At 39.6% G+C, this 25,705-nt stretch overlaps 1 protein-coding gene across 7 annotated transcripts in view; it reads left to right on the top strand.

Annotated features, from left to right (window-relative positions):
* Positions 1 to 25,705, top strand: part of GRIK1 (glutamate ionotropic receptor kainate type subunit 1) — a 178,038-nt gene that overhangs the window by 92,798 nt on the left and 59,535 nt on the right. For 6 of the 7 annotated variants that reach the window (XM_074858159.1, XM_074858160.1, XM_074858156.1 and 3 more), the window contains 3 exons: positions 6,421 to 6,588; positions 8,990 to 9,247; positions 16,508 to 16,689. In XM_074858159.1, the coding sequence (XP_074714260.1) occupies positions 6,421 to 6,588; positions 8,990 to 9,247; positions 16,508 to 16,689 (608 nt within the window). Of the gene's footprint in view, positions 1 to 1,883; positions 1,998 to 6,420; positions 6,589 to 8,989; positions 9,248 to 16,507; positions 16,690 to 25,705 lie in introns of those variants that run through there. The other variant, XM_074858158.1, reaches the window with a different exon arrangement.

Here is a 25,705-nt window from a genome sequence, read left to right as displayed (position 1 = left end):
ACGGGTTTTAATGAGGTCTTATGGACCACCAGGTGTTCAGAAGGTGCTGTGGAAAGTAGGGGAGGCTTCTCAAAGCATAAATTCCTCCAGGAGATAAATGTTCAGATGTTTCTGGAAATCCTGCTAGAGAATCACCTGCATGTCATGACACTGGATTGCCTTGGAAAGCCGTGGAAAGCCTTTGGCTCAAAGCTTTGGGTATGGAGCCATGACATCCAGTGGGCCTCATGCTTCCACATTGCTTATTCAGTGTGTCATCCTGTGCAATAAACACCTCCCCAGAGGGAGGGATTATGAAACTAGGATATCCCTCAAGCAAGAAAAGGAAACCTGGACATAAACCTTGTAAAGTTTTATCCTTAACTGTAAAGAGCTGTAATCCACAGAAAGTCCTCTTTTTGTCTAGTAGAGGGAAAAATACCTGTGTCTTTATGAGTAAAACCCTAATTGTTAATCTTAGCTATATTTTGCCTCTACCATCCTTCTTAGTCTGTATGTCTTAATATTTCAAACATTTTTTACTGCATGTTGCCTGTTTGTTTCCAAACAACATTCTTTTGAAGTGTAGTACCTGAATAAGAACATAAACAACATACAGCTTTCCATTTTTTTAACACCTCCTGTTTCTCACTTTAATTTCTGTCAGAATATCAAAATAACTTGCTGTTCATATTAATATGGATACTCCTGGAGTCATATGCCTATATGAATAGCTGAGCTATTGTCTTTAAATTGTTGGGACTGCTGGATGCAGGAAAGAGATGGTGTGCTGGGGAAAGAAAATCTGGCAGCAAATAAAAATCCCATCAATATATCTTTTAAATTTCATTGTATATGGTAGCTTGATTTGTGGTCCTTGAATACTGTATCTAGTATTCAGCAACAGTTTTCTCTGTTTTAACAGTACAAGCAAGCATTTTCCACTGGTCAAAAAGTGGAGAGAATTATGTAAGTAATAAGGAATATTATTAAAAATGTTTGGAGGACAGTTAAATAGCTGATACACAATGGACTCCTGATGTGAAAGGGAGGTTGACTGCTGGTCCAGAGTGTAAGCATGGACATGGACCTGCCATAGAGCTGCCTCACACAGCCACCAGTGATCTGGAGAGACTTTTAACAAATTTAATTGGGAAGTATGAAATTTATCCACTGAGATAATGAACACGAGAATGTCCCAGAGCAAGATCTACATCTGAAAAATAACTGCTTTTTTTTGGCATGTCTCTGGTGACCACTGGGTCTCAGGCTGGCTTAAGAGCAGAACATGTTTTTTGGTTTTTGGTCTTCTTTAGGTGTTAGAAGGAAATACAGATCACCTTCAAAAAGCATAGTATTTTCACACCTCTGTTTTGCAGGCTATCAGTACTGTCTTTCTCTGTAACCCTACCTCCATTTCATCCAGCTTTCTGTAGTATTTTAATAGGAAATATCAAATAACAAAAAAAAAAACCCAATACAATAAGATCCTGTTCTTATGTTTGCTATGGAATAGGTAAGGAAAATCTCTCTGCAAGCAGGATATAGCTTTTAAAAATATTTTGAAAAGTTAACATTTTACTTTGAAAGCATCAAACTGATACTACTGACTGAAATCACAGAAATTCTTTCAACACTACTCAGGCAATTCTACGTATACATGGCTAAAAAAAAATGTTATGTCCACTGTATTGCAACTAAAATATGTTAGTGCATTGAGGAAACCTGACCAAGGAAGACTAGGGAGACAGGTCAATAACTGCCATCAGAAAGGTCATCAATTTTTAGCTGTTGCTGTTTATGACTGATTTTAAAACAGGGACAGAGAACTTTTCCAATAAGAAGCCTTTGAGCTCTGCCTTGTCTTGAAGCAAAATGTTGAGACCCATTGAGATGTATGGAAATTGATTCGTCCATGACCTCTTCTAGAACTCTCTCAGTCCATGATGACCCCTTTAAATGGAAACATTTGCTTGCTCAGAAGGACTGGAGCTGCTTTTTCAGGTGTGCCTACCAAGGTGTGCTTTTATATTTTTGATATTTTACTTACATTTTTTTATCTTCAGAGGATGAATGGGGCTGATGCTTTGTCATAGTTGTCAGTTTGACTTGCATCCCTCATTCTTCTCTGCAGAGCAGTCATTCATGTGGCTCAGCCCTCATTTCTGTCAAAGCAACGTTAGCCAAGTAGTCATTTTCCTCTTACTTTCCACAGCCAAATTAAAAGTAGGGGCAGATACAGCTTTTTCCTTCATCCTCACAGACATCACTTTATAAAGTAAATGCTGAAAATGAAAGGTTTCCTCACATACGTGTGCTGGAGCAGGATTATGGGTTAAATGAACCTGAATGCTGAGTTCTCTCACTGGTGTGCTAACATGTGGCTGGCGGAGAGTTACTCCCTTTGTTCAACAGGATCAGGTAAACTACATCTGGCATTGCCCCTCAGCTGTGTCTGATGAGACAGCCTCTGGAAGCTGTTGACATCCATCTGAAGCAGAGCAGCCCCTATAGCTTTGGCACTTGCCTGGTTTTGGTAGGCAGCTTCCTGCGGACTCAGGCAACTGATCCCGCTGATCGCAGGGGCAGACATAGCGCCTGTGCAGAAGAAAGGTCAGGTCTGCCACTGATCAGGACTAAGCAGCCTTAGGTTGGCCAAAGCTCCTACAACATAATCACTATCTGTCTGAGTAACTGGGGAGGAGGGGAGGGATATGAAAGGGAGGACTCAAAAATTTAAGCTTTGTCCCATCTATGTGTTACCAGCAGCCTACCTTGAAAGCCACTGCTTGTTTTCGTGCTTAACAGTAATGGCCTCATTTCTGGAGAATCATTTATATCTTGAGTTACCATTGATTTTTTTCCTTCCTTTGTAGAATCCTGTGGTTAATTTGTTTTTAAAATGTTGTACAGTAATTACATTATTTAAATGAATCATCTGACAAACTGGTTCTTCATCAAACTTGTCACTCTGCTATTTCTCTTTTAACCTGGACCTTACAATAAATTCTAAGCTTGACTGTAAGTCATCAGCAGAACATGGGAGATGAGAAACTATTTACTAAATTGTTAGATTTCATTAAGGATACATGGATGAAAACACAACAGCACAGAACAGCCAGATTTTATTTGCTGGCTTGTTTATGATGCAAATTTATAGACTGATTCAAATCTTTTTTACACATATAGGTCCCAACAGAAAAATCAAGCTCGAATAGGTAGCAGTTCAAGCTTTTCAAAGTGCAACTATCCCAAACTTCACTCATAGTAAGCAACAATTTCCTCCATAAACTGTCTTGTGGACTTTGTTCATGGGCAGCAGGGCACTGCTCTTTGTGCGTACTTTAGGGTTTAATTGGGAGAACAAGTAAAAATTTACTGACTTGGAAGAATTACTTCTGTGGTCTCAAAACTTCCCCATCCTAGGGCGGGGGGAGCACTAGTTTTCAGAGACTCTAATTGGCACTCTATTCAGCATCTCCAGTTCAGCTAAACTAAATTTCCCACATAAAATTATGGACTTCTTGACTTTCTGACCCATTTTTACACCAGACCTTTCCAGAGTATCCCACCAGCAAATTAAAGCATTTAACCAAAGTTGTCTGTAAGTGCTTTACTGCTGTGTCAACATGTACAAAAGGAACATGGAAAATATGCTGAAGGGGTACCAACATACTGGTTGTACAGCTGACTTTCAGAGAGACCTGTCTGAATATATTTGACGTGTATGTGATAATGCATATGCAGTTTTGATTAGTTTGTCTAGGAAACACATCCATACAACACTTTCCCTCTTTCCATCACTCCTCCTTTCCCTCCACTGCTTCCCTCTGCCCAGTGAGCTTCTACTCTTTTTTAAAAGAGACCAAGCAAAAATTCTGCAAAAATCTGCTAATGAAGTATAAATAGTTCATGGATATACATCAATTAAAATTAATTTCCATTTAATAGATAACTGATTAGAGGTCTGGAAAAAGTTATAGTCCTAAAATCCGAAAGTGCTTGTGTATGTATAGGTATGAAGATTACCTCAAGGGTGGTTGAAAGAAGTTGGTTTAGTTTAAAAAAAAAACAAACAAAAAACCCCAAGAAAGTAATACAAACACAATACAAGCACAAACAGAAGTGTAAGCACAGCACAATATTAATTTCCAAGATGGAGAAGATTTTTTGCCAAGATCAAATTGTAAAAGACCCATCCTATTGGAAGTGGAGAGAGATGGTAGTCACCCTGTCTTAACAGAAAGTTATCTCAGGCTATCCATTATACTCAGTGGTTTCCACCTTGCTTTATGAAACAAAGTTCTGCTAATTCTAGTAGGGGTCCAAGTAAAACACTACAGTTACATCTTGCTGGCCCAAGCCCAAACTGGCATTATAGCTAACTGAAATTGTTTGTCTTCCTCAGGTGAAAGGAAGAAAAAGAAATTTTATTTAACAAGAGAAGTAGTAAACTTGTTGATATTATCATTGGGGTGAGGAATTATAAGATCTGAAAGAACAGGCATTAGATTTTTTTTTTTCCTTCTGATAATCCTATAGTTTGAAAATCTGGAAAATCCTGCTGACTCTCAGTTTTCCACGTGAGGTTTTACATTTGATCCCAAGACCAGCATTTAAACTTTTTGTCCCATCTATTTCTGTGTGTCACAGTCTCCTGTAATCATTTGTATGTTTTATGATGGAGGGAAAAAAAAAATCAGTAAGTCTTTAAGGTTCTATTACATGCATATAGTAAATGAGAAATACATATACTGAACAAGAAAATTGCTTAAGTTGGCGAAATTGCTTAAGTCATATTAAAGTATTGTTATATATGGGTTTGAGAGATAATGTTGTGTATTTAAGAGTAGCTAGAGATCACATTGCCAATTTGGGATTGATAGCCTCCAGTCTTTCCATTGTTGAGTTGAAATTCAAAACAGGTTTTAATTCCACTGTGTTCCCATTTCCTGATTGTCAGCTAATGACTGCACTATTCCTACACTGGTGACATCAAAATTGCAAGAGATTGCAGCGCATTAGCTGAATGCATTCTGATGCTCAGAAAATAAGCAATGTCTAGGGCTCAAATTTCACATAGGGAAATGTGAAAATACGTAACTGAAAAATCCAAAGTATTCTCTAGTGACTTGCACTAAATGAGTAAATTATACTTGCAAAATCAAGTACTGAAGCTGGAGATTGCTGTTTAAAGGAGCTATTTTTTTTCAAATTAGCTGTGTTTGTTATGCATTCATCAAATCCCAGTGCTCCTAGACAGCCTGAATGTGTTGTTGGCATAATAAAGTCTCTAGAGGCTAGAGGGAGTAGACATTCCAGTATAAGTGGGACAGCGTGTTGACTTGAAACGTAGCCACCTTCTCCATCTCAGAGTACATGCCAAAGCATTCAGAATGCTTCCAAAATTGGCATTGGTTATTTACAGGTCCTCTTCTGGAAACTTGCTTCCAGGTTAAAGAAAAGCTCAAATTCACCTCATTTGTTTTTAAAAGGAGCAAGAAGTATATACAATTTCAGTCTGAAAGGTAGAAAATAAGTTCTGACAAATTGAGCAGAACTCAAAGAGCGGTTGCCCAGATGGGATTGCACAGAATGGGTTGGGACACGTTTTTGTTCAAATAGTTCAAAATAGATGTTGGAAGAAGAGTCTAGAGGAATGATAGGCAGTTGAGAGCAATTGTGCTAGATCCAGCACTGTCCTTGGAAGGAGACTTTTAAACCAGTGTCATCAAGGTACTGATTGACACTACACCACTGGAGACATCACTCAACACTGGCACAGAGGTGAACTCTTCTGTGGGAGCAGCATGTGGATCAGTTATGTTCTGTATCAACAAGTTCAGTTCTTTGAAAAACTAAAAATACTCACCTCTCCCTGAGCAAACAGAAATGGCCAACAACGTTGCCTGCATTTTATAAAAGACCAAAGCCCTACTAAGACACCGACCTCGAGTGGAAACTTGCAGTCCATTTCTGCTCAAATTCCTAAGTCACTTCTGAATGCGGATCTTGTACTGCCAAGATTTGCAGAAACACTTCAGAAAACATCTCCAACACATCCAAGTTTCATCTCTAAATGTAGATTAGATTGGAGCAGGATGATCAAGACCTATGAATACCACTAGTTTCATTAGTCGTGAACTCAACTGAAGTTTTCACAAGCATTTAAAAATATTATTTTGAGAAGCCTGAAAATAAACATGCATCATCTTTCACAGATGTTTGTCTAAGCAACATTCATAATATTGAGTTAACCTACAGTGACATTGCAGATAAAAACTAATGATCCAATCTGCTCTTGCTGTGGTGCTTTTAACAGCAATTTTAACTGTTTTGTTTTATGAACGCTCAGATTAATATTGCTCATAATTTATTTTTCTCTTTTTATGTACAGTGATGAAGAGGTGACTAATACTTCTCATTTATCTGTTTCAACAGGAGGAATATTTGAAACTGTGGAAAATGAACCTGTTAATATTGAAGAATTGGCTTTCAAGTTTGCAGTCACCAACATTAATAGAAACAGGACACTGATGCCTAATACCACATTAACCTATGACATCCAGAGAATTAACCTTTTTGATAGTTTTGAAGCCTCAAGAAGAGGTAATTATTTAAATTACTGTGTCAGTAACATACATGTTCTATACCAACCTCATCTCCTTTTTTGCTGCAATTGTAACATGTATATGAACAATAATATAAAATTTATCTTTCAAAGCTATTTGAACTACGAATGAAGCTGGACTTGGACTTGTCACCTAGTTTCTGATAAAACACCTACATACTGTCTGCATGTTAAGAGCCCCAGATGGAAGGTGGCAAGTCCAACCCATTTTTCTTTCCAAAAAACAGATTTGCCACCTGGAATTCTGCAGAGCATGATCTAACAGGGAGCACAGTGGGATGTCACAACCCATAATTAGCACACATACACAGATATCCATTATTCATAACAAATTATTTCTATTGTATTTTAAAGAACAGAGCCCAGTAGTCTCCCTGTCCTGAAATATTAATGCTTCAGAGGGTTAGAAACGGAAATAAATTTCTCTGTTATAAACAACTACAGGAATTGGAGTGGACAAATTTGGAATTTTTTTACCTATTTTTTATTTTTCTCAGAGGGAAAATTATGGTCCAATTTACTTGCATCTAATTTACTTGCAGACCAAAACAGAAAGGGAATAAAAATCACAACTCTTCTTAAGCACAGTGTATTTCTTCACCTCTAGGAGGCAACCTTGAAGTTTGCTAAAATTTTATATACAGCAATCTAGTTTTGGGAATTACATGGTGTGCACACAATCTCATACAAACAAGTCTGGAGAAAGACCTATAAATCGCTAAGACTTTGCAGATGTGCTTTGCAGCTCACTATAACATCTGTCACTGTAAATGTACAAGATGCGCTTGTTGTAAGGCAAAAGATGTGTCTGCTATAAGGCAAATGAAGGCTGGAAAATAAACATGCTTCACATAATGAATTGTGCTAGAATTCTGGTGAGCTGTTGCCTTCCAAATGTCCAAATTACTAAATTCTCCTCATGGTACTCTTACTAAAGACTGGAAAAAAGGAGAATGCTTTCAAAGAACATAAAAAATAGCTTTAAATTCTCTTTATTGCATTCTTTGTCAAATATCAGATATATGCTGGAACTATATGCTATCAAAAATCAACTGTGCTGAATTTATAATCCATGTAATCCAGACAGAGAAGATTTCAGATTCTCTGTAGAGTGAGAATCTCTTCTGTGACTACTGTGAAAGTATCTTCTCCATTTAATCTGTAGGAAGGAGTTCCTTATAAATATTTTTTGTATATCTACATGCAAGAAATCCATTCAGACAGTAGTAATTTCATCTCATCATGAATTGTTGATATTATTTATGCAATTTGCACATTAAACCTGTGATCCTTTAAGAAGCCTTCTGAATTAAACCTTGAAAGCCTGTGTATTTCATGCTGTCTGTAAAACACTCTTGTAGACTGAAGACAGAAAATAATTGATTTTCTGTTGTGTTCTATTACTATCAGATAGCTAAATATTAATTTAAAAATCTCAGCTCATTGTGGATGTTTGTGTACTCAGTATTTCATCCAATCACTGTAATGTCTAAATTTCCCACAAAGAACTACCTTACAAAGAGTGCAGCACTGCAACCCAGTGCAGGGCTTTCTCCCAGTCAATAAAGACCTTATTAGAAAGATTTGCAGTAAATTTTACTAATGGACAAAAGTAATTAATATTACTTCATCTTCTGTCTGTTAGCCTGAAAAGACATGAGAGGGAAAGAAAAATGAAAAGACACCTACAGGAGGGATTCTTTTGGCTGAGATATAGGCACAAGGAGAAAGAAACCTTTGTTGATACTAGCATTTGACTCATTTGGAAAGGTATCAAAATGTCAGTGTGTGTTGGTTCTTTATTTCCCTGTGTCATTACTGAGGGCTTTAAGCTTTATTGCCTGTTTTGTAAACACAGATTATGGAGCACCATAAATCATAGTGCCCTTTACTGTTTCTATTCCTTCAGTAGCCTGAAATTAAAGCAACTAACATTGGTAGAAGCTTGCCAGTCACGGAGGGAATACTTATAGTGTCTGTTGTGACTCCATGAATGTATTTCCTGACACACTGCCATGAAACTTAATTCATAAGATATCCCTTTGGCAAACCTGTTGCCAGAAAGCTCCTGGTTTCTCCAGGATAATGCCATTCTGAGAAAGACAACTTAGGAATCATTGTGAACTGAAGGTAATGAGCAGAGAGAAATTGTTTTGGTTTTTATTTGTAGCAATCAGGTTCTAGGATATAATGCTAATCAGTAAAGCCATTTTCAGGAACCATTTGGAAATCTCAGTGGGTTTGGGAGCAACGTCGTTACCCATTCTCACTTTCAAATGATGGAGATGGATGGAGAATAAATGATCTCTGTAAACATCACACAAGTTACTTGCTTTTGCCAACTAACAGCTTCTTCCTCTCCCTTCCTCTCCCCCTCAGCATGTGACCAGCTCGCTCTTGGTGTAGCTGCTCTGTTCGGACCTTCCCACAGCTCCTCTGTCAGCGCAGTGCAGTCCATTTGCAATGCACTTGAAGTCCCACACATTCAGACCCGATGGAAGCACCCTACAGTGGATAACAAAGACGCATTTTATATTAACCTCTATCCAGACTATGCAGCCATCAGCAGAGCAGTTCTGGATCTTGTACTATACTACAAGTGGAAAATAGTAACAGTAGTATATGAAGACAGCACAGGTAAGTAGTACTGGTGCACTGCAGATCATGTACTTCTATTAATGTACACACATGAATAAATTATGTGAGAGTGTCTGTGATAGTTCAGCCTGGCATACTTACAACAGTTTTCCCCAGAATATAGAAGAAAAAGGTCTCTAAGGCTCAGCTTTCATGTAGCTGCTATGGCTTTTGGAAAGCTGTTCATTTCATCAGACCTTAAGAAGTCACCAGAAGGTATCTCCTGGATTCTGAATACTCAGTCATGTTTTGCTTCCTATTTGTGGAACAAATAACAACTTCAAATTGATACATATTCTAGTGTGGGACTGATTAGGGATTCTCCCTCTCAATGAAGGTTGATCTTAAAAGAGATACATCTATAAACCAGAAGTTCAAGCTGCAGCATTTTTGATGTGGAGACTACCTTGTTCCTTGAAACTGTCTCAGAAACAGTCAACCCACTTGTCAGCTGGGTTCTGAAGACTGTATGTGAAAGTTGCAATTTGTGTAAATGTTTCCAGCCTGGGACTCTTAATTCAGAGAAGATCACTCGTTCTTTGTGACGAGAACCTCCCCCTGGGGCACACAGTAGTCATAGCTGTTCAGTGACATACCACAGACTATCAATATCAGTAACATGTCCCTTTTTATTCACACGGAAAAAAGAGAAAAAAAGAGAATAACAAACTCATTCATGGGAACAAGTGATTTAAAATCTTATCAGAGACTAAGACTTTTTTTTTTTTTAAATACACAGAGAATGTGGAAGAGTGTTGATGTTATAAGGAAGTCCAAGCCACTGTTATATGTCTTTACATATATAGGCTTTACTACCCCTGCAGAAGATAACATATAGAATATTGTATATTTTTCTGAGAAATGTATTGCCTGCTCTGGTCATTGAGAGAACTGCGTACCTAAAATGCTCTCAGAAGGAGTCCCATCCAGCAGCATTGCACACCAAAATTTATTCCAAGCATGACTACAGAGAACATAATGTCTCCTACAGTGTAGACTGAGTCATGGATTAAGGGTCCATAATCTAGCTTCACAAGAAAAGGTTTGCATGTAAACAAACCATTAAGTGCTTAGAGAGGTCTATAGCTCTCTTTTTAAAACATAAGCAGCACTAAGCAAGGCCTGCCAACTGATTGTTTTTTGCAGGACACAAAATTACAGATAAGGGTGCATTCTAAACAGCAGAAAATACTTTCTTGGAGGCAACATATCTGTAGAGATGAAGAAAATAGAACCAATTAAATAAGACTTACACTGACAGTTATTCTACTGTAAAATCTCATCACCATCCTTCAAAACTGTATTTTTATGGTAAAGGTATAGCTGAACTACACATATTTCTGAAAAATCTTGTTGTGTATTAGTGGTCATTGGTACAAATTAGGCACTTCACTGACAACCCTACTCTTGAGACTTGCATTCCCCTTTCTCTTCTCATTGCCCACAGAAGTATAACACCTTCTATAGCTCTACAGATGTGCAAGTAACATTTAAATTGGTCATTTGATAATGACATAAACCAAACCTGGATGAGCCATGAGCTCAGGCATCTGCCTAAGGCTTTAAAGGGATGCCTATTAAAATCATGTTGCGAAAACATGTCCGAAAGACAGAATTCCACTTAAAAAAACCCAACCCAAATTTAAGGCTAAAAATGTTGTATTTCTTTATGCACTGCTGACAGCACAAAAGAAGCACATGCTTCTTCTTGGATCCAAGAGGCAGGTCTCAGTACCAATATTCTGCTCACCTTGGATTCAGAGAGTACACCAGAGGGCTAGAGGTAGAAGAGAAAGAACAAGTGAGGCTGGACTTACTGCAGTGGTCTTCTTGCATTTCCATTACGATGGTCTATCTATTAGCTTGAAGTCAGGAAAGTAAACAGGTCAACTTTGATCAATATAAATAGTCTTTGGATTTTGAGTTAGAGTGACGCCATTTAGCTCAAGCTCTTTTTATTTCTCATCTCTCATGTTTGACGTTACACTACAAGAGGAAAAAATATATGAATCTATTTTTTTTCTTAGAGACAAATTGTATGTGAAGAGCAGCTTCATTCCTAAACAAACAATGAACTCATAGCTGTAACAGTGAACTTCCAATGATCCATACCCAAATTATTCAGGTTGAGATTAGCCTTGCTCCAGGTTAACAGTCTATTTTGAACATTAAGTGTGGGAAATACTGTTTTCATCCTTCACACTACAGCACTGCTGCAAGCCTGTGTGCCATCCTGGCCAGCTTCAGCACAGAGGCCACGTACTGTGCCAGTTTGTCAAGCTGTAGTTGCCCATGTCCTGTAGTTACGGTTTTCACTGCTGCATGGACACATCCATCAACGGAAATGCAGTTATGAGTCTGGACTGAGCAGTGTTAAAAAAAGCCAGTGAGTTCATGTTTCCAAATGATCCATATCACTTGTGCCTACCCTCTTTATCTCAAGCTCTATTTACCATGCTGCCAGTTTTTGTCATCCAAGTGTTTTTCAGCCATAACTTTTTTCCAGTCAGTGATTTTGGAGTGCCTGCAGAGACAAGAGCACTACAAATGTCTGAATGGTTTAACACCAGCCTTCTCAGACCTCTACTGTTTAATAAGGCTTTCTCACTGACATCTGCTTTTTGAGATCTGGCAAATCATTATTTTATAGTCCCACATTTTTCATGAGCAGGTTGTATGATGTATGGACACCTTCCAGGACCAAGTGCTTTACATCCAGGAAGCTACCTGTGTCAACAGAACTTGTAACACCAAAGGCACTTGGTGTGACACAGAGCGGTCTTGCCTTGACAGCTTAACATCTCTCTCAATTATAGTCCCAAGTTTTCATTCTTCGGCATTTTACCACTACATCAGCTTTACTCTTAGCTTGTCTGGTGCGTACACTGGGGTAAGCCATTCTATGTTTTCTCACATATCCATTCTGATATTGATGAAACATTAGCACTTTTTTCCAATCTTCTACAATTCATTCAAGGTTCCAATATTTATCACATTAGTTGTTGACTGTTAGTAATCTACTGAGTGGACTCTATAGGACTGTCAATGATAAGCAAATTTTATATAAGCAGGTCCAGAAAACCTGTAACCAATAGTGCCAAAAATGACGTTTGGAATAGGAAGTACTTACTCATCCTGTTTCTTATCAAATATCATGTTAAATGGTACCAAATGCATCACGCTAAACAACTTCACTGTCTCCTCCAAAGGGGCCTACAGCAGTTATAAAGCTTGCATTTTGTTCCTGAAATATATTTGCAAAAGTCCTTCATGTTTCCTGAATTGCACTGATCAGATTTTTACCCTCTTGTCTCTTAGACTTCAGTATAAATAAGAATAGTAAAGCACACTACAGCTGATTTTTATTCCTAATTCATGCCCTTACTGTGCCATTGAAAGATGGACTTTCAGCCAAAGTCATCTTTCTTGATAGTAAATTAATAGCTTTTGGCTATAGAATAAATATTTATTTAAACATCTCATTTTCTCTTTCTGAAATTCTCATCCCATGCATTAATGCTTATAGATTTCCAGTGATAGGGAAAAGTAAGACTCCTAAGCAAATGTAGTTATTTTTCAGGTTGAGACTGTGCTTCTTTTTTACCATGTTAAGCATAATCCACATTATATTCAGAGTCCCCAGGCCATAATCAGCTTTATTCCGATTATTAATTCCTCTATTTTTGATCAATGTGTTAAAAAGGTTAGTTCATATCAAGTGCAATGCCTTCATGTAAAGCAAAAAATTTCTCCTGAAGTTTAAAGACAATCTAATGAAGCCTTGCAATAGACTGCATGATACATAGAGTATGCATATCCCAAACTTAGGTACCATAAATTATGGTTTATCTGTCCACATGCTAGAACTAGGTAGACATAACTGTTCTCTGGTTTAATTTAGTGGTTTGTAATAGATTCCTTCCAATATCCCACCTTTGCACTTTGCTATTTGGCACATTGATCTGTAACAGTCACATGACTTTGTCTCTGTTATCAACAACTCAAACAAAAGGAGTAAAAGCAGGTTTGACTCTGCTTTGATCTATCTTCCCTGAATTCAATAATTTTAACCTACCATGTGCTGACAAGGGCAACTATCTCAAATTCCTCATCTTCTGTAAGAATCCCTGACTTTTCCCACTTGTTAACCTGCTCTCCCAGCATTTGTTTAAGGCTCAGAGGAACCAAATCTTTTCATCATATCAGTTCAATTAGTTTGCATAGGGCAGAATTTGAGTTCTTACTGAATTTGCTTTCTTTGAACCTGCTTTTACAAGGGACATCTATTTTTGCTAACCTTAATACAGTTTTCTAATAAAAAGGAGTACTTTCTCACAACGCAAAAGCATTTCTTCAATTTTAAGTCTTGCTGAATTAACTATACATATTTTAATTTAAAAAGAGGACAGAAATGGGGAAGTGAACATTTTCTACCAATGCACACTACCATGCTTACTGCCAACATGTGTGATTATTTGCCTGTTGCAAGACTGTGTTTGTTAGCCATGTTTGAACCCCTAAATACATCACACACAACTTGCACTAGTTCTAGACATCATGCAGTGATATTAAATACTCAAAGATAGTAACATATTTTAATATTTTACTCAAGTGTCAGAGCAAACCATTTCTCCAACCCCAAAGCTTACTGAATCTATCAATGTTAGAGACCATAAGGTACTTTCTCAACAATACAGAAAATTCCCATCTCCGTTTCCAAAGGAAAAGGAGAAATTGTTTAGATGTCTGGGTAAAAGGCAGCAGAATAGAGTCAGTAGGCCAAGAAAGTTAGTGAAACAAGTCTGGTTTCCACCCTCAGAGATCTTGTTTTATAGCCCGAAATTGAGTCTTTCCTCTCAGTAGGCCTGGCTAATCCTCTCTCCAGGCCCTTCACTGTTCACACTCAGCCACTGCAGCTTCCACCTGGCTGGACTCTACAACATCTTTCCTATCCAAGTTCCTGTTCCAGCTCAGTCCTGTGTTGCTGTTCAGGTCACATCACCCACTTTGCAGAGAGGGGGTCGATGACCAGGATTTGTCACTTTTGAGTCCTTCCCAGCCTGGCTGCTACTTCCTTCCCAACCTGATGGGCAGTCCATGACGACTCCTGCCTGTTACAGGCTGAGGTCCAGATGGTCTTACCAAGCAAGAGAAAAGTGACTGCCCTAAGCGCTGTACTTGCCCAGGCCTTGCCCACTCCCCCCAGGAGTCAGACTTGGTGGTATCATGTCCAAGGGTTTGGATTTGTTGAGAAGGACAAAGAAGAGCACTGATGGTTATTCCCCTGTGTCATTAATTATGCTGGCAGTCAGTTGATTCAGGCTTTTACCTGGTCCTCCATAAAAATAACTGCAGTTCTTTTCACTGCTTCTTTGATTTCTTCAGTACACTGTAGCTAGGCTTTGCCTTCACTTCATGTGGCAGTAGGAAGTGATGGGAAGTACAAGGTCCAAGTCTCATGTGGCTAAAGTAGATATTTTAAGGCACACAGCATTTTGCTTCCCCAAAAAAGGAGATGGAGGTGGGTGGGTAAATCCTTTTCTTCTGCTCTTCGCCATACTTGCACTTAAGTTCTTTTTGTTGCTGGAAAGAGAAACAACAATACTCAGTCTGAGGCTGTGGATAAGATGCAAGATTACCTGCATGCTGGACTCTTCCTCCCAAATCTCAGTTTTCTGTCTTAGAGTCACCTTTTGTTCCAGTGGCCAAGTCACTGCAGTCAAGGGCTGAACACTTGAGTGCATGGTGTAACAAAGCTACAGCCTTACAGTCAGATTACATAAACTCCCCTACTTGTTAGTCAGCATTGGAAGCATGTGCCCCATTCTTATAATAATGAGCTCAAATTGTTTCATATTTACACAGGCTGGCTTCCAGCCAGGCTCTGATCTCACAGTGCGTGCAGTAATTTACATTTGAATACTCTTGATGCTTAATATTCTATATTGATTGTTGATACTTGAAAACCTGCAAAGAACAGACCCAGCATTGCAGGCGGAGGGAAAGATTATTTTTTTCAAAAGACATTGCCAGTACTTGAGTGAAAGCCAACAGTCCTCAACATAGCAATCACTCGCTAACCTCAGAAGAAATAGCAATGCTTCATCTTGCCTTATATATGCCATTGGACCATTCAACCAAGGACATTTATGCACAAGACAAATACATACCCATTCCCAGCAGGAGAGCAATGAGTTTTTTCATATTAATAATTTGTTTGATTTTTGTTCAAGAAGTGCTTCTCACCCATATTCTCTCTCTCTTTATGCACATTTTTAAGGCCGCATTTTACTTTCACTCAGCAGGAGATCACAAGTTTCTTGTGGGTAAATTACATTCATGGATAATGAGAAAGAGAGTGTAATCACACACCTCAAAGAACTCTTAACTATCTTACTTAGGTTTTGGAGGCAGTACAAATTACATAGGAGTGCTGAATTAGCTAGTAGAATTGCACTGTGTTTAAATACTTGGACAAATCTTCAACTGGTTTAGCTCCACTGACTTCGAATAAGCCATGTAGATTTGTACCAGCCGAAGACATAGTCTTAGAAATCATGTTCTTGTGCTTACAAGTGTAGAGCTGGATCTCTAAATATTTCTGTTCTTTATAAGATCTCAGACTTGCCAAGTGACCTTATGCAAGCCACTATGCCTTCAGGCATTTTGTCTCCAAACTGATCATAAGAAAAATTTAAGGGTCCTGCTTTGATGTATTGAAATGTATGCTGAAATGAGGACAATGAGAGCCATATGGGTGGCTGTTAAGAATTATTGGTAAGTGCCACTCAGGCTAACCACTAGCTTCTAAGTGAGCCACAATGAAGGTGCTAGCCATTGAATATTTTTCTCCCTCTATCACCCTTCATCTGCTCATGCTTGACATTAGGTAGGAAAGTTAGTAAGGAGGTTTCTTCAATTCTGTGTTCTTGTTGTTTAATATTGAAATAATAATTAGCTGCCAGGGAAGAAGCTTCATATCTTTTTTGCAATAAACTGTAATAATATAACATCAATACAAACATATACTATAGTCAACCAATTACAAATACTTTTCAGAATATTTAGATATCAGAGCCAAGTATAACCATGAAAAAGGAAAGCTATAACAACATTAGTTAGAAGGCTGGCAAATGCAAAGCTAACAAGTACCATTTCAGGATATGAAATATGTTGGGACTGATAAGAGACCCTGTTTAAGTGACAATAAATACTCATTGCACAGAATGGTTAGTTGTATAATTGCATATAATTTTTCAGGTCTAATTCGCCTGCAAGAGCTCATCAAAGCCCCTTCTAGATACAACATTAAAATCAAAATCCGCCAGCTGCCCTCTGGAAATAAAGACGCTAGGCCTTTACTCAAGGAGATGAAGAAGGGCAAGGAGTTCTACGTGATATTTGATTGCTCACATGAAACAGCAGCTGAAATCCTTAAGCAGGTAAGGAGAAGGGCATGAAAAAGCATGACATTCATTTCGTCTCCTGAAAGTTTTCAGCCTCTCTGGTTTTCATTTTCTGGGAAACTGAAACTGAATGCATTTACCAATTAGGACATAGGCTTGTTAATACCAGGGACAGAAGTTGTTACAGAATGTGCAGCAGCATCTGAGCACTCCACAAGACCTCAGGGCTTCGCAGGGCCATAAAGACCACCAACAGTATTAATGTCTAAAGAGAAGCCCATAGATACCCTGCAGAAGGAAACATGCGTTTCTTTTTAATACTTCAGGTTCTGCTTGACAAGGAAGATTGTTGCATTTATTTTAGCTTGTCCTGGTTTAATCAATACAGTTTTTATGTCTTCCCCCACAAAAAAAAGAAAGAGCCCATTTTGGAGTGCTTAGGGAGCGGCTCACGTTAAGCCATTCCCTCCATAGAGGTTGCACATCAGGTTCAATGCTGACTACAGTAACAACAGAGCGTTAATCCACTGCAGACAAGAGCGTAACTCTGCATTCACTTCCCTGTAACAAAGCAAGATTTGGTCTTTTGGCACTACCTCATCACATTTTAAACTCTGGTACAGCAAAAAGATGGAACAGAGGAAGTATCAGAATAAAAACGTATACCTTAAAACAGGAAGAGAGGCTACTATGCAAGGGTTGACATAGCCCTGACCTAAGTGTGTGGCTGTCCAACTCTCACAAGGCAAGGATAAACGCCACAAGGATGTTAATGGGCCGGGATGTTACCAGGGGCACAGAAAGAGTGGTGTAAATTAGAATTTACTGTTACTTACTGTAGATTTCTAGACAATTAAAGTCTAGAGCACTGGCTCCTGCAATTCATTGACCTATAGACAATAATACTAAGCAAGTAATACATTGTGAATGGCATTTCCCTTTTTGCTGCAATTGTAGGTATGAGGGGTTGTTGATTTTACTGTCAGTTGGTCTAATGGAAAACACTGAAGACCATCAGAGAGGTTCCACTGATCTGAACGTACAGATATGAGCTGCACCATAAAGGTTAAAACCTGTGCTTCCAACCCTGAATGTTTTGCTGAAATATTTAAGTTAAGCAAAGCAGTTTTCTGTATCAAAGTAAGAAAGAGAACTTACTGGTTGCATTAGTGTGAGGAGCCTGAAACCATCCTCTCCAGACTGGAGAATCTCAGCCCTGTGAATACAGACATGCAGGATGGTGTCCTAAATCAGATGCAACACACCTGAGAACAGCACGCAAGTTCCCATGAGCTGGTAGAGTTAGATTTATTGCTGTTAGGAAAGTTGGCCTGTACTAAATTTTAAGGTTTTTTCAGTGAAGACTATATATTTAAGCTACAGCAGGGCCAGATGCCGGCATGATGTTGGGAACATGAAGGAAGAGCAAAGGGAGGGTGTGCAATCATGCAGCTGCTATCTCGTGATGGAAAGCTCACTGTAGCAAGCAGCATTAATTGAGAAGGGGGGTGGATGGGAGAGGTGCTGTCCCCTCACTCTGCTCCCGGTAGGGCTGTCCAAAAGCATTAAAACATGACAGCAGGAACAAGCTGCTCCAAAATGAGATTTGTGGGGGAAGAGTTAAACTGACAACATGAATTTTCAAGTATCTGCAAGAAGAAAGTGCAGATGTCTGGCACACTGCAGGAGGCACAAAGCTTCAGAAATACCAGGCTGAGTATGGAAAAAAAGAGAAAAATAACCTTAGTGTCAAAAGAAAAAGAGAAAGTGCTAAAAGATGCACTAAGACAGGGCAAAGTGGCAGAACAGTTTGTGTGGGAAATGGATCAGGGAGACAACTGACAGGCTGCAGATACAGATAATGCTGTCCAATGCCTTAAGAACTCAGAGGAAGATTGTGAATGGCAGTGTGGAAGAAAACAGGAAAATTAGGAGAGGTACACCTGTGGGTCAGAGCTGTGGGAAAGGAAGCAACATAAATATGGGCTAGAAAGAAAGGGAAAATGGCTTTTATATGAGATAGTTCTGAGGCTGATTCTAGATGCTGGCAGGAGTAACTCAGGTGCTGAAGTTCCTTATTGTCAAAGGCAGCTGTGAAATAGGAAGGTGTGGAGGGCTCTGAATTCACATGTGACTCATCTAATTGTAGGTTAGCTACATGAAGTACTATGGTTCACATTCTCATCACTGTATACAGAAACCCCTATATAATTTTACACTGAATGAAAACAAGATATTAAAGGGAATATTATAGAAATTATTTTAAGAAAACTCTTCAATGTTACTAGAGAATATTTTGACTTTGTAAATTATCTAATAGGTATTATGAGAAAAATATGTATCATTGTTAAATTACAGAAGATTTTTAATAAGAGTAGGAATTAGAGCCAACAGACACCTAAACCTGACACCCAAAGCAGCAATTTCTTGTCTGCCTTCTGTATTGACAATAATGTAGCTGATGTTTAGTGGCTCATGCAGGAGAAGATAAATAAAGGAAGTGAAGATTTGTAGTGGATTGGGTGGTGGAGGGTATTTTACAGATTAAAACTGCAGCAGGGTCACATAGGCACATACCCACCATTGTTTGTGCTTGTTTGCTATGTCCTCCTCACCCTCTAAGCCTGCACAGGTTTCTCAAAAAAACCTTCACAAAAGGGTCTGCATTTGCCCCCTTCCAAGCCTGAGGGTGCCCCATCCGCACTAGTGTCATGGTTTGAACTCAGCTGGTAGCCAATCACCATGTGGCCAGTTGTTTACTCCCCACCCCACTCCAGTGAAATAGGGGAGGGACAAAAAAAATTTGTAAGTTGAATTAAAAAAATTTAGTAATAGTACCAAAACAACAGTAACGATACTAAGTCCAAATGGGTAATATATAATGCAGTTACTCACCCACCGGTGACTGGTACACAGCCCACCCCCAGCAGTGATCCCTACTGCACCAGAAATCCCACTGTGCTGACTGGAAAATGGAAACAAGAGAGCACGCATCCCCTTATATACTGAGCATGACTTGACATGATATGGAATACTCCAATGACCAATCCAGGCCAGCCCTCTAGCTGTGCTCCCTCTTAGCCCAAGGAAAGTTAACTCTATCTTGGCCAAAACCAGGACAACTAGGATCTTCTCCATCTCCTTTGGACAATCCCCAGCCAAGGTGGACAGCATCCCTCACCTCCTCCAAGCCTCTGGGAAAGAAGCAAGAGGCCACCTCTCATCTGTTCCAGGCACGTTTCCCTGCTGCGGGGCAGCGAGGCGTACTGTCAGCAGCATTTCTGCTGCCAGCCACCATCCTGCCTCCAACCTGAAGGCACAGGCAGGAAAGAAAAGCTGCTGCCCATCTTCCAGTGGTGCCTGTGCTGCCAGGGCTGGCATCAGCAGCAATGGCTCTGCAAGCAAGGGCTGCTCGCACCAGTGCTCAGGGGGCACCAGCTGTAGCATGGCTTGTTTCCCAGGAAGGAAGGGCAAGGGATACCTAAAAGCTCTTTCTGGGAGCAAAAGGATTAACATGTCTGAAATTATTTCCTGGAAGTGTCAGCGTATGGAGCTGGATTTGGGAGTGTGGCGTTACCTGACCCAGATACATTACTGGGCTATGGGACTAGGGGAGATGACCTCTTCACTTGCCCCCTTCAACCTATTGTTTACAAAACAGCACAAGAGACAGATTTATTCTCTTAAATGAGACTATATTTTGCTTATTTATAGCTTCAAATAAAATAGTATTGAGCCATGGCTCTTCCTGTGCACAAGAACAGGCAAATCAATAACTTAATTTAAACAAAATACAAAGCCTGCACACAGCTGAATAAGCTGTTCTCTAAACTCACACATTTCTCCTTTTCTCTGAAATGCTGCAGAGAACAGAGACTTTCACAGTCCCCAACCAGCTTAATGAGGCCTGGCCTTCTCATCACCCACATCTGGAAGGAGCAAGAGGAAATTGTGATTATTAATTGCTGCCTTTTCCAACAGTGACTTTGAATTTTCTCTCCATATTTGTTGGTAACCTCATGTGACTGGTGCATGGCAGCTAAGGGAGTTTTTCAGCTCTGTGCCTGTACCAGGTAACCACCCAAACTGGCAGCTCTGCTGCCCAAAGTGACCTGCACTACAGGGATCAAAATTTTCTGAAATTACTTGAACTGGGAGGTTACGCCACCAGGGTTTTCAAACAGGATGTATTGCACCTGCAGAGCTGATGGAAAAAGCTGCAGCTGGTCTGACACTCCCATAGTCTAACTGAAAATCTTGGCTGCTGGAGCTTTAAAACTCATGAAGACTGGACAAATCATCTGAGAAGGAAAGAGATCTAACAGAGAATTAGATGCCAAAAGCAGGAGCTAAGTACAGTTGTACCTTCTTAGGGTAAAATTGTGATCTCCAAAGTCCTGCTCAGGATCTGCTTAAACTCTGTAGGAGCCTCCCTGTTTGACTTCAGCAGTGCCTGTCCTGCTCTGCTCCAAGGGTGCCTAGCATCTCTTTCCTTTCTAAGCCTAAAAATAGACATCCCTGAAAGAGTGTGAGGAAAATAAGGTGCCTCCCAAACTTGCCAAGGACCAGCAGGACTGAATCCCTTATGCAAGTGTTACAGAGGCTCCCAAATGAGCCACCAACCACTAAAAATAAAAAATTAATTATTAATACAGTTAACTAGCTCTCCATAAATTACAGGTTTGAATGTCTGTGAGAGGAGAACAGAACAACTTTCTAGGGTTTAACAGCAACCCAAAACGCATAACAAAGAACTCTATGGGGTTTAACGGCAACCCAAAACACAGAACAAAGCCCCACTCCCTAGGGTTTAACGGCAACCCAAAACACTTTATCACTCACCTGACAATTGAGGGCTCTCAACCTCGAGGACCTGCTCAGGGGAGCATCCCAACCCAAGGCACCTCAAGGAGCTTCCTTGGGCAGCGTCCTGACCCAAGGGGAGAGTCCTCAACCACAGCATGCTGCTCCAGGGGACAAGCTCTAAATGGCTCCCCCAGGGGACTCCATTTATACCCAGGCCGAATCTGACCTGTAGTCAACAGCAGTTCCCATTGGCCAAAGGCCCCAATTACCACGAAGCCCTGAGAACAAAGGCAGCCAGGAGCTGCTGCACTTCAGCAGCCAAGAAGCTCTGCTTTCATTGGGTGGATGCACCTGCCACAGCAAGGAAACTGGAAACACTTTCTTCAGGGAAAAACCTGGTGGTTCCAACATTCACCTGAAATATTTTGTGGACAGAGATTTGATGCTCTGTCTAGACTAGGTAAGCAATCCCACAAGTCAGTTATATCTAGCTATTGCAAATTGCAATCTGTTCTATGCACAAATCTTCCCATATAGCCTGCACATACTGTATTTAGTCTGATATTGCCTCTTTGTATGAGGAACTTGGTTCAAGAGATTTAGTTGTTATGGTTAACCTTCAATTTATTCTTCTAACACACCGATAGTTGACATAACATTTTACTGCTAGGCAAACTTGTCTCTCATAGACTATGTTGTTACTAGCCTTAAATTATCTACTCCTTCCTCCAGATCTTTAAAATAAATTTTATGAAATGTACTGTATATTTAATCAGGTTTAGGACACTCATAAAGCAGTTTATAAAGACTTCTGTGTTCACTTTCACTATGAGACAGACAAAGGGCAAAATAATTAATTCAGTTCCTACAAAATTACAAGAACTAGGTGTCATCACAGTGTACACTCCAGGTACAATAATAAATGTGAGAATATAAAAATTCATTTCTTGAGTATGCTCCTTCTAATAACTTAACAGGTAGGCTGAAGCCCACTCTCCACTAACAAAAGGCAGGATTAGGTATGTTCTCACTGCCACTGGAGAAATATCAGTGGCAGATCCTCCCTAGGGTGAGAAGCAGATAGATACTCAGCTCACTGGTTCTCCTTTCTCTTATTCATTTTATAAAGGGGTTTTAAGGGGGAGATGTCCTCTTCTGGACACCTGGTTCCTGATGAAGGGCATCAGATGGTGAGAGCCATAGGTTAAGACATTAGTGAAGACCATGGGCACAGAAATGGTGCAGTAGGGGTAATTCACCCTGAAATTTGGCAGTGCACTTCAGTTCCCAAATCTAACTGTAGGTCTCCATAGAAATAAATGTGGCCATTGCCTCAGAAACTTTATTTTGAGCTTGGAAGATACAGCAGCACAGGCTATTAGACTACAGTCTTTCAGGGTACTGGCTGTGTAACATCATAGCTGTACTATGCTGAGACCTCTGCTTCTCTGGTCTTGTTAGATCTAAATGAAAGCTAAACTAGTTACATAAACTTGCTTATGTAGTTGTTCTTTCCTTTCTTGGAAGAGTCACTTGGCGGTGCAAATACAAGCAGACTTTCAAACTAAAAGAGTGCTTTCAGTCTTGGTACTGTGAGATGATGTCCATGCTGGAGTTTGAAAGGTAATGTTGCTGTCCTACCTCCCTGGGATCTCTTCAGAAAGCAGAAGGAACCAACCACAGTTGACTGGGGTCTGGGGCCAGTACATTCATCCTGCCCTATTGCTATGGCTCACGTTTCCAGTTGGACTCCAATACTAGAGAAGTATTTACAGAATATATATTTTTTCTTGATATGGCTCATGTCCATGTTGGAAGAACTCTATACCACTCCAGCTGGACCACTGCTGTCACTGAGTGGGATGCAGATTTCCAGTGAGTTAAGTTATGTCCAAGTACAGATGTCTACATGGAGTTCAGGGAAGCACTGTAAACACAATATAAAGCTTTTCTCTCAAAATCTTGAGAGGCAAGGAGGCAGAGGGGCTGTTATTAATTATGGTGTATCTTGATGATCTTAAGAAAGAGTGGTGGTACTAATTAATTGGATAATGAAATACATTCATTTAATGGTCATGAAATTTAATAATAACATGAGTGAGGAAAATGCAGAGTGAAAGCAAGCAAAGTATTTGATGCAGTTCCTGCTAATACGCTTCACCATCATTCTGTTTCAGCCCACCTTGAAGGAAGACTGACACTAGCTCTAAATGAGATGGTGATATTTTTAACAAGATGAACAAATGTAGATTGAAGCTGGGATATGATGCAAGCCAGGAACAGGGAGCCCAAAGAGATTTACAGACATAAGAATATTTTTATCCAGTCTCTATCCACTTGCCATATGTATTTTGACCACTGATACTTGTTCAGATTCACATTGCTCTTCATGACCCACAGCTAAAAGCACAGGTCTGTGAAAGACAAGGCCCAAACATCTAATCTGAAATGGAAAATTAGAGATGGAAGTCTCTTTATCTTATTTGCCAGGATAATCCATAATCAACCCATATCCGAGTTTGGCTGAAGAACAGATTTTATATAGGCCAGGAAGGGTAGGAGATCTGCAAGGAGAATGCAGAATATTTTAGCCTGGTTTCACTAGTTTACATTCATCTAAGTTCCGCAGTAAGTAAAAGCTGTTATTATTTAAATAGGACATTTATATCAGATGCATGATTATTTAAGTAATTACATGCAAAGTTATTTAAATAGGAATGTGTAATGAAATCCCATTCTAGTTTCTTATGGGCAGCTATATACACATAAACCAATCATATCGCCTTCCCTTCTCTTTTCTGGGCTGCTGTGCTCAACTTCTTTAGTGGCGAGGACACTTGTTCTGTGGGAAGAGCCTGTGCAGGTGCTTTGCAAGGTACTTCAGAGGTGTCATCCCGACCTGAAAGGAGTCTTTGCTCCTAACATGCTTTTATTATTGTCTCTCTCCTGGTAGTTCCTAGAAGCTGCAGTCCTTGTATCTGCTCTGTTGCAAAAACACGAGTCCTTGCTGCTGAGAACGCACAAGTGCAACTCTTCTGTTTACACAAATAGGAGTCCAAGTCATTAAGGCTCAGAAGTCAATAATACTTTGGACTCTTCAGCATTCTGCTTGCTTTTGCTTTAACTTGTCTTCAACTCCTGTTTTCCTAATGCTGTCCTCCCAAGCGGGCATTTGATACTATCATCAAATCTTCCTTCACTGGAAATTTTACTTAGTGGCCATATTACCCTAAAACATAAACAAATTATTATTACAAAGTCTTTATGACTTTATGACATGAATAAAAAGCACCCTATTTAGGTCAATCCATAGATCTAACATGTCATAGCAATGTCTAAGTGCTATATAACTGTTAATTGCCTTAATGATTGTTAGAAGGGAGGATAGCCAGTTAAGGCTGGTTTTGTGACCAGTGCTAAGTGAGAGGGCAGAGCTTAGTGGCAGATCAGGGCCCAGCCTGGGACAGATCCAGCATTAACTCTTATTCCTTAACCAGACAAGGACTTTAGTAATGTCTGCATAACACTTACAAGCTCTCTTCCAGCTGTCTGTAACTTCATATCTTATTTGAGTCATCATTAATAGAGAAAACACAAAAGTGACATAATTAAGCTTTCCTGGGCTGCTGCAACATTTTCCTTGGAAGAATTTCAGCGAACCTCTCTCATGGAGCCCTTGGGTGCAGGGTCCTTGGCAAATCTATGGCACTCTTCCAGCAATTGCCATCGTGAACCTGTGTCTTGGTTATAGCAGATAACATTGCTGGCTGAACCTTACTTTTCACATACCACTGCCTTTGTTTTCAGGGCTTTTGGTTCTGTTTTGTTTTCAAAGACAATCCTGTAGCATGACTTTTGAAATCATTATTATTCACAGGTATGTGTGTGTCCTGCCAGCTCTGTTTATAGCACATTACTTGGGAATCAATATTCTCATAAAAAGTTTTAATCAAAAATATGTTCAGGAGGCAAACACTCCTCTCAGGCTCCTGCCTTTGGATTTGTGAGTAAAGCAATAACAGGGCGACCATGGATTAACTAGCTGGATACCCAGTAGCAGTGTAGCTGCAGCAGCACAGCTAGGTAATGTTTTCCAAACATCCAGGGTACACACTCTACAATCATTCTACTTAATGTATCTGTCTAGTTAATGTAAAATTATATTTTATGGCTTATCATTGTCTTGGTTCTCCATTGTCTTACTATTTCTACATATGCAGATTGCAGTTTATATCATCTGATAACA

The sequence above is a fragment of the Strix uralensis genome, chromosome 2 (genome assembly GCF_047716275.1).
Source record: "Strix uralensis isolate ZFMK-TIS-50842 chromosome 2, bStrUra1, whole genome shotgun sequence".
In the NCBI taxonomy this organism is placed as follows: Eukaryota; Metazoa; Chordata; class Aves; order Strigiformes; family Strigidae; genus Strix; species Strix uralensis.
The sequence above is the reverse complement of the archived record's forward strand: the minus strand, read 5'-3'. Positions and strand labels throughout refer to the sequence as shown.